At 39.3% G+C, this 10,345-nt stretch overlaps 1 protein-coding gene across 1 annotated transcript in view; it reads left to right on the top strand.

Annotated features, from left to right (window-relative positions):
* Window positions 1–7,483, top strand: part of LOC116400604 (protocadherin-12-like) — a 9,231-nt gene extending 1,748 nt beyond the window's left edge. Inside the window, exons 3-4 of the mRNA XM_031878517.1 lie at window positions 4,481–4,645; window positions 5,535–7,483. Coding sequence (XP_031734377.1) covers window positions 4,481–4,645; window positions 5,535–5,788 — 419 coding nt within the window. The 3' untranslated portion in view covers window positions 5,789–7,483. The remainder of the gene's footprint in view (window positions 1–4,480; window positions 4,646–5,534) is intronic.
* Window positions 7,484–10,345: the final 2,862 nt, after the last annotated feature.

The raw sequence follows: 10,345 nt of genomic DNA, 5'->3' as shown, positions 1-10,345 counted from the left end.
AGAGAGAGAGAGAGAGAGAGAGAGAGACAGAGAGAGAGAGAGAGAGAGACTGCATGTGTGTAACTGGTTGCCATGGTGAGGACGCACCAGGCAGACTGATTAAGAAACGTTGCAGTAATCAGTGATTTTGAACAAAACCCCTGCCTCTTAACAAATTAGCAGGAGTCTGAGTGCCAAAATATGGATACCGTGAGAAAGATAAGACTCTGCCGAACGCGCTGATGTGTTTTTTATGTTTGTGGTGTTAATAATGTGAGCTCCAGAGCAATAGACACAACTGGTACCGTCTGCTTTCTTTGAGAAATGAGTGGTCAGATTTAACATGGAGTCTAATGGAGCAGTTGGTTGGAGTTCATGTCGCTCTGCGGCTCTTTGAGCCAAATGTGTAAGTCCGTTGGATTCCATAGACACTTTACTGCGACCAGCACAACATTTCCAAGCTTTTGGGCCAAAAATGGTGAATAAAGAGTAAAAATTGTGGGAGCTGGAGCAATTTGTTTGGAAAAATTACAGAATATTTTCCTGCTCCGCTCCACTCTGACAGTTATGCTCTCACTCTAGCTCTTAACGAGCTACACACCCATTATAAAATCTGAAACAGACCCAAAATTTTCCTGAAACTTAATCTGTGACTTCATGAAAACTGTGCTAGCTATCAAAATGTCCCTTTGGCTCAATAAAGTGCAGCGTTTTGTCTACGTTTTAAACTTTGAATCATGTTTCTACGTTAAAGTACGGCTAGTCAATATGGGCCCAAAGTTAAGTGTTTTTTTAGCTCTCTTCACGCCGAAACCCCATTCAAGTGAATGGAGAAATTTTGCTCAGTTTTTCTGGATTTTCGGGAAAACCGCTGTGCTATCTATTTTTCTCCGAAAAATAGATAGCACACTATCTATCACACTATCACAAAGCTTTGTGCTACAAAGCACACTGTATATAATCAATCGGGCTTAATAATAATATTATAGTTGGAATGCTGTTAAGCAACTATAATCACTAGAAAGCGTTCAAATATCAAAATGTTCAGCTCGTTAAGGACACGTCTGCTATATCTCTTCATATTTCTAATCTTTAAACTTTTTGAATTATTAAGCTTTTTGCACATTTTTTTTGAATGGGATGTCTATGGAGAACATTTTCAAATCCTCTTCAACTTCTTCAACGTTCAAATCCTTCTACTTCCTCATACTTTCAGCTACAGACACTATTTCAACTGTTGAGACAACCCTGATCTATTGCAGAATGATTCAGCTTTTTGATATATTTTAAACTTTTTGAACTGCAGCAATTTAACTTCTATGATTTTTTCAGCCCTTTTCTGACTTCATAATGGGTGTGTATTGCGCAGCTTAGAGTGTGTGATGTCACCGCTAGAGTGAGCAGCTTGAGATTCTTGTGAAAAAAAGATTTGTCTTTTGCCACTGTGTCCACAATCTTCACTCTTCATGCATCATTTCTGGATTTAAAAGTAGCTAATCTTGTCCTTGTTGTAGACAAATGACTGTGGAATCCCACATATTTACACATTTGACACAGAAGCCTATAATTGAGAGGAAAACCAACTTTCTGCTCCATAGAGACCAATGTTAAATTTTGCTTCAAAAACATCTTCCACAGAACACGGTACCCCATTTCTAGATCGCCAGTTAAGCCACATTTTTTACACTACAGACAATTTTTACAGGATCTGTTCTTCAACTCATCCTTCCTCTCATTTATTAATATCGGAGCAACAGGAGCTACGGTTATGGGAGTTTTGATGATTTGTTCAGACTCACAGACTCCAACAGGTGCGTCCTCACCATGGCAACCAGTTACACGCACACAGGCTCTCTCTGTCTGTCACACTCACTCAGTCCATAAAACTGTCTGTCTTCCTGTCTCACTCACTCAGTCCATAAAACTGTCTGTCTTCCCGTCTCACTCACTCAGTCCATATAGCTGTCTGTCTTCCTGTCTCACTCACTCAGTCCATATAGCTGTCTGTCTTCCTGTCTCACTCACTCAGTCCATATAGCTGTCTGTCTTCCTGTCTCACTCACTCAGTCCATAAAACTGTCTGCCTCACTCTCTATCTTTCTGTCTATGTCTCTATCACTCTCTCTCTCTCTCATACAGTCATTCTGCGTCCTGTCAGTCAGGACGTTAGTGATCCACTGACAGGTGGAGGCTGCACAGTGAGCTGGGAGAGTTTGGGTTGGAGTATCTCCGGGATGATGGTGTTGAATGCTGAGCTGAAGTCCACAAACAAAACCCTTCATATGACCCTGGGGAGTCGAGGTGTTGCAGCATGTAGTGCTGTCCCATACTGACTCCATCATAATAATAATAATAACTTTATTTATAGAGCAGCTTTAAAAACAGAGTTTACAAAGTGCTTTGACAGACAAAGCAGCAAAAACAAATTCATAATAACAGAAAGATCAGTGAGACAGTCGATACAATAAAATAAATGAAATAAATCATTTAGTAAAATCAACACATAAAATAAAACAGAAAAGCGACGAGATCACATACAAGCCAGTCTATAAAAATGTTTTTTAAGAAGTGATGTGTGTGTGTGTGTGTGTGTGTGTGTGTGTGTGTGTCTTCCTGGTATTGCGGTCAGAGTCCCGGGGCGAGCTGACTTTGTGACATAAAGAGTGAGAGGGAGTGTGTTGTGTTGTGTGTGTGATGCTCGACTCACCTCCACCCTGCAGGCTGTAACTCACACCAGTGCGTGTGTGTGTCTCTCTCTTACATGTGTGACCTGTAACATCTTCTTCTTCTTCTTCATGATGAATCACACAAACACAAAGCCGTCTTTGTCCAGGTGTGAAGATGATATCACACCTGACAGCAGAGTGTGTGCGTGTAATCAGTCTTTCATGTGTGACACATTTTCCTGCTATTTCATGTGTTTTGATGAGTTTGGAGTCACAGCAGTTAAAACATCGTGCGTGAGAATAATAACTCTCCAGCTGTTCTCTGATCTCAGTATCTGTGAGACGTGTTTATCGATACGTCTTCAGTAGGAACCATTCAGACTCATTGTTGGTTTTAGTCTCGACAGAAATCCTCGTCTTCATCCATATCTTGGATGTTGAGATAAATACATCTTGTTTGATATCATATCTCATCCTCGGGCTTATTATTCATACACTGATGTGATTCTCCAGATGAAATATGGGCTGAAGACGTTTTTATTTACAGACACAACGTTGGTTTAAGTTTTTTATCTCTAAAGATTTACTGAAACTCGATGCTCTCAGTAACTGAAGGAGCGTTTTGTGTTCTTAGGATCTGTGGAGAAAATCTGCCAAAACAAAAGGAGGAAAGACGGGGAGGGGGGGGGATTAACTGTGTGTGTGTGTGTGTGTGTGTGTTAAACATCTGTTGGTGGTGAGATGAAGGAGGCTGATTAGTCTCAGACTGTTAAACTCTCATCAATGTGACGTCTGGAGACGGCCGTTAAAAAATAATATTTTACATTTAACATCAAGTAAAGACTCTTTCAGGAGCTCTGAATATAATAATAATAATAATAATAATAATAATGTTTCAGCTTCACTACATAATGACTTTCAGACATCATCCAGAGTTCATCTACTGAAAGGAGCTGGAGATCCGTTAACTGATCAGATATGATTCACTGTTTATACTTTAACTGATATTAATATTAAATGTTGAGCAGAACTTTTACTTCTACGAGAGTCTGATTATGAATCTTCATGTTACATAGAAGTTCACATGTAGACGTGCAGAGAAGTAACAAGAACAAGTAAAGAGATGTAACAGGAAACAGAGTCTCACTCTGTTGTTCTTCAATAGATAACGTGTCAAATGTTTGTTGAAATAGAAATATGGATTTATACATTGATACCTCGATAATCAGCATTTTGCTTTAACTCTGACTGAGTAAACACACAAACATCCGCAGTTCTTAAAATCACAAAACAAAGTTTCAATAAAACATGAAAGAAATAATAACAACAGAAATAATGTCTAAAATAAATGAAGGAACTCGAACAATGTCTGGAATCTGTTCAATTTTATGAATGAAATAACTGTATCTCTGTTTAGATTCACTCCTGACTCCTCACAGTATACTTTGGAAATATAAATACTTAAAATACTAGAAACTATATATCTGTGTGTTTCATATTCATTAGACTGTAAACGTCCTGTGTTGAGTCCGTTTTACATTTAGTAACTCTCATCTCTTCTTCCTCCAGATATCTTCCACATGAACTGATTAAAAACTATGAAGCTCTTTCATTATTTTGACGACACAAACAGGAAGTACAGGACACAAACAGGAAGTGATGAGGATGAGATCAGAGAGGACACTTCAGAATAAAAGCCAGTGTGTTGTTTCCTCCTGGTCTTCCTGCCTCGTTCTCCAGATAGAGAGAAACTAAAAGGAAGAGTCTCACAGGACGTCTGAATGAATGTAAAGTTTAAAGATATTTAAGTTCGGCTCTCTCTCCTCTCTCTGTAGATGACATCTTCCCAGATGTCAGCGACCCGGCCTGGATGGCCCGGCTCTCTCTGCCTCTCACTGCCGATTACCACGACAACGTCTTTGTCCCCAACGGGCCACCGTCCCCTGAGAGTGAGCTCTGTCCCCGGGATGCCCTGGACTCCTCGTCCTTCTCCACTTTCGGTGAAAATGCAAAGAGTCTTGTTTTGCTATCATTTCAATTTAAAAGTTAGAGTTTAAATCACAGCGGTTGAATCTACTTAATGATCTATTAAAAGACTTGTAGAGTCTGAAGCGTAGCTGAGCTGTAGGTAGATGTTTAAAAAGGGTCGACATAGATTTAACTCTAGCTTTTAAATAAGTATTAAAACTTTACGTCCAAAGTCAAAAGTGAACCAAAACATTCTAAAGAATTATTGAAAGATGATAACAATGTCTAGATTTTTAAAAAAACTTGTGGATGTCACAGATGTCTCGTTAGTTTCACGGTTGAAACTTTTGGCTATTTTCAACGTATCCTCATACAATTCTTTGTATGATATCTGATGAAAAAGTTGCTCATTTCTTGTGCGTTTTCCTACAAAAGTCCAGAAACGTGTGTTAATTTCTGCTCGTTACATGAATACAGTCTTTTCAAAATAAACCTGTCTTCACAGGAAACCACTGAGTTAGGTTGAGACAACTAAACTACTTAGTTAGGTTGAGACAACTAAACTACTTAGTTAGGTTTACACAACTAAACTACTGAGTTAGGTTGAGACGACTAAACTACTTAGTTAGGTTGAGACGACTAAACTACTTAGTTAGGTTGAGACGACTAAACTACTGAGTTAGGTTGAGACAACTAAACTACTTAGTTAGGTTTAGACAACTAAAATGTGTTATTTAAAATTAGATTCATTGAAATGGCTGTTTTAAATAACACTTGAAAACCCAAAGAAAACCAACACATTTTCAGAAGTTGTAACCAATTAATAATTGTTTTATTAACTGCTGTAGTTGAGGCAGAAGGTCTGGTTTTCATTCCCAGAATGCAGCAGAGTGACTCCTCCCTCTCCTCTTCCTCCTTCAGGTAAAACTCCAGAGAAGGATGGCCCACTGGGCGGGGCGCTGCTGTCTGAGGTCAGCACGCTGTTTGAGATGCTGATGACACAGAAGGCCGACGCCCACCCCGGCCCTCGGGCCGACATCCTGTACCGACTCTCCGCGGCGTACCGCCGGTCTCTGGGTCTGGACGACACCGCCGCCTCAGGAAATGCATCAAGGAACTCTGGGAATGCTGAGAAGAGGGCGGGCCTGGCTGCTCCTTCAGGACTTTATCAATGAGATCACTGAACTCTGGAAAGACTGAGTTTCTGTGTGTGAGGAGAATGTTGATGTAATACTGAAATATGATTTAAATGTATAAAATTATTTTTTTATAGATTGAGGCTTCAATATAAAGAAGGTGTCACTTCCAGCACTTTTGTGCCAATAAGAAGAGGTGAAGATGTGTTCAGAGTCAACATGAAGCTAAATTTGTCTCCTGGTATTAACATGAGTTTGACTGTTTGGGTGCTTTTGTAGTCCGTTTCCTCGGTCAAACTGAAAGACATGTTTTCAGGCTCAAACACTAAGGTTGATGAAGTTTCATCTTTATTCAAATGTCTTTTGACTCCGACAGGAAACAGAAGCACAGTTGTTCTTTGTAAAAGCTAAACATTATTATTTCAATCCTATCTACGTAATTATAAACGAGGAAGTATAGAGACCATACAAACCCTCACAGGGCGGTGGTGGAGGTGGATGAGTCCAACAAACAGATCTTTCCTCCGGCAGACCGCTGTTTGTTTGTTCCTCGTGTGAAACCAGAAGTCAACATTGATTTATTTGTCACGTAACTTTAGTACTTCAGTAACGACACTTCTGTAGTTATTTTAACTCAAACAACAATCTTTCCCTAAATCTAACGTAGTAGTTTTAGACAAGATAAGATATCCTATGAACCGTTATATGAAGATGCGTTGTTTTCATGTTGTAAAACTTAAAACTTGTGGTTTTACACGGGACAAAAACACCGGTCCCCTGAGTGAAAGTCCTGTGTTTGTTTGACTCCGTTTGTCCCTCTAGCCTTGTGAGGACTTTCTCTCTTTAATTCACACCAGTTGAGCCTCTAATAAAGACGTCGGTCTCTGACCAGCCGTCGGTGTTTGACGCCCTGAGAGTGAGAACGGGTTTATTAGTGTTGGACAGACCCACAAACCTGCTGATCATTGAGATATGATAAGAGATTATTGTCAAATAAATAAAAATGCCTGGTGTGTAAATAGTTCTTTAATCTGAGGAGAAGATCAGGGATTTGATACAGAACACGCATGTTGAAATGGTGCTCATGCTGAGGAATCAAGTGGAAAACAAAGACTCAGGAAGGAAACAGGAAGTGAAGGAAAGAAGTTGGGACGCATTTTAATGGTGAATCTGAAAGTAGAAGATGTGTCCTTGTTATGTTGCTGCTGTTTAGTCGGGCCGACCGGACGTCATTATGGGCTTTAGTTCTGTGTGTTGGTGACCAGAAGGAAGCGATGCTTTGTCTTCTTGTTCCTCCTCGAGACAGAAACAAGCTGAGAGACTTTGTTTGTCTGGATGTTCCTTTACAGGCTGTTTCATCATACAACTATACGACTCTTCAGTTAAGTTATTGCTTTAACTTCTATAATAAGTCGTCATTTTTACTGTATTTTATAAACCAGAAAACAGAACTTTGTACATATTGTTTTTTATATATCAAAAGACTTTTGTGAAACTTTTTAATGGAAAGTCAGTTTTGTATTTTTTTCCAATAAAGTGTGTTTTTATGTTTCAACTTTGTTTTCACGTCATTTAACTCAAACAGCATTCAGAACTTCATTGGAGAAACAAAGTGTATTAAGAGTGTGTGTGTGTGTGTGTGTGTGTGTGTGTGTGTGTGTGTGTGTGTGTGTGACACCTATCAAACATCTGCTCAAATTATGGGCTCAGAACTTCTCGGTCTCCACAACATGAACTCTTTATTTCAGGATGAAGATGCTGTTTTGTTGATGGTTGCGTTTCGGTTCGAACCAACAAAAGTAATAAAAAGTGAGGCAATGATGAAATGCAGCGTGGTCACGAGCTGCTCAGTCTCCTTTGTGCAGAGCGCCATCTGGTGTCTGAGAGACACATTACACCCAGAGGTTTCATTGAGACCAAACAGCAGCAGTCTTGTCACAACTCTTGTTGATGCTCTGCAGTAAAAACACACATTATTGTGAAATACGCTACAATAAAATAATGCAGTCATATATGTATTTGTGTCAGAGGTGGGCCATCAGGGCCTGCAAGGCCTTCTCTGCTGGCCTGAACAGAATCACAAAGTTATATCTATTTTATAATTTAATAATTTTTCTTAAATACACCATGTATTATAATTTATAAAATCATTTTCCCCATTATCTTATGTTCTCATTGCACAGCTACTGTCTTCCTCAGTTGGCTGAAGGAGGAGAAATAGATTTGTGAGTTGGGATTTAACTGGGATGAAAGGAGGATGGAGTTTGGTAAGTCAACTGCATTTGTTTTTTTTTTACATCTAATATCTGAATGGCCCTCGAGTGTGTAGCAGAATGCGTGTTGCTGCTGTTGTTTTCCCGTTAAGCTAGTTAGCATAGCCTCCCAGAACACTTGCGGAGCCCCAGCTGTTTTTTGTTGTGTTTTTTTTGTTGCGGCTCAGAGGTCACACAGACCGGCCTTTGCCTGACAAAAAAAAAAATCTTGTGCTTTTATTTTGAAGGTTATTTTTTATGCAGCGGAATTATTCCAGCATTTACGGCACTTGTTCAGCGGAGCAGGAAAAACACTGACCAATGCGTTGTGAATCACATCACGTGATGCAGCTCAGCCAATCAAATATGAGTATTCTGACAAGTTTCCTGACTCGAGTGAGATGTACACACACCGTGACACACGGGGCTGAGGAAAGAGATAGCAGAGCAGTACTATTAGTATGTGAATTGTGAAAGTAAACCATAAAACGGTCTCCAATAGAGAAAATTGGATCGCGGCTTGTCATTACGGGGTGATGGTGGGTCCCGCAGCCAGACCAGTTGGAGAACCACGGCTCTGTCCTACATTACAAAACATTATATTTCCCACAGTTTAAGCTTCTGCATTTTCCAAATGCAGTACTATTATTCAAACGTATTGTTTAGTTTGCAAGACTTGTACCGCACGGTTTAATACGAATACGTACATAGTTACAGCCATAGAAGCGAATAATAGCTGTGGCGCCATCATGAGGTTATAAGGTGGTATTTCAGCTGCAGGACAGCACTGAAGGCCCAGGTTTAAAATGACGGCCCGCCACTGGTTTGTTGTAATATGTGACTGCGAGAGACTTCACTCTCTGCTGAAGCCTCGGACTGAACTTTGCTTTTTCACACAGCTTCATTGAAAGACAGTGATTGAATCAGTGATTTATATATAAATAACTGTCCACCCAAAAATATCTTTCAATGCATACAGAAATAGTTTGTGTATAAATGTAAAAAAAAGCACATTTCTGATGCAGAAAAATATTTCTTGTTTTAAATATGAAGAAATCCATAAAGTATTTGTGTCTGTTTTTGTGTGCATTGAAAAACGTTTTTTGGAGAGACTAATTTATATATAAATCCCAAAATATGTGTGTGAATCCTTCTGTGCATTCATTAATATTGAGTCAGAGAGGACGGATTAATACAGCAAATTAAAACTGTGTGAATATATGAACTATCCATTAATATGACTTTCTGATGATCGTTTCTTCTTCTGAGGTTATGGGAGCATATTTATGTTTATCTGCCTAATTATGAAACATTTGAAGTCCTTTCAAAGGTTTTTATGTCCTCATGACGTATATTTCTCTGGTGAAACAAGTTGAAATCAGTATTTTTTGTTCTTTAGACGTCTACATCTCCACATTTCGACTGCATTTAAAACCTCCGTCGTCCTTCATGTGTTCTTCATCTGAGCTGCAAAGATGTTTCTTACTTCCTCTCAGTTACTTTATATGGAGAACAGAAAACCCTGAAGCTGGTTTTCTTTGTCACAGAGCTCAGCGGTGGACACTCGACCAGAAGGAAATCAAAGTAGCTGTTGGTCTGTGAGTCTTTAGGACTCGACCGGCTGCTACCACCAGTTTAAATGTGAGTCAGGTCCAGGTGAGACACGTTGTGCCTGACGAGCTCCGATTGTCCTCAGACACCTGTCCGTCATGTTGGTTAGATATCCATGTTCTTAGTTTAAAACCTGTAGAGCCCTCTAGCCCTATTATTAGGCCTCTGCTCGAAAATTGCATACCCATACTTAAAAGAGTGTATTTCTGCAACTACAAGGTCTATTTGAATAATGTTGATGTTGTAATAAAGGTAACACTTGTGAGAGACTTGTTCAGATGTGTAAATATCAGTGTATATGTTACTGGTTAAGAGTGAATGAAGATGGCACACAGCTGAAAATTTAAAAGTTTCAGGTTCGCCTGAAAAAAAAGCAATTTTATTGTTATTGTTTCTTTGAAATGAGGCAGTGGTTACCTTAAAACATCTCCCAAATCATAGACGAACATGTCAACAGTCTGTGTGCAAAGTTTGACTTTGATAAAGTGAAGCAGAACAAAATTACAGAGGTTTTAGTACAGAGAGGTCAAGTGAGGTCAACCAAATTGAAATTTTGGAACCAGCTGTTCCATTGTAATTTTATATACTATATAACTATATATTTCACTTGTTTTATCACTAATAGTGTTCAATCTATCCAAATACAGCAGTTTGGCATCATTTTGAGAGCCTGAATCCTCTCTGAGCCTGTTTGTGTCTGTCATCCATGGGATTTTCTCATCTGAATTCCAGT

This window comes from Anarrhichthys ocellatus, unplaced genomic scaffold, assembly GCF_004355925.1.
Source record: "Anarrhichthys ocellatus isolate YVR2014 unplaced genomic scaffold, GSC_Weel_1.0 scaffold184, whole genome shotgun sequence".
Lineage (NCBI taxonomy): Eukaryota > Metazoa > Chordata > Actinopteri > Perciformes > Anarhichadidae > Anarrhichthys > Anarrhichthys ocellatus.
This window is presented reverse-complemented; position numbering and strand designations above follow the sequence as displayed.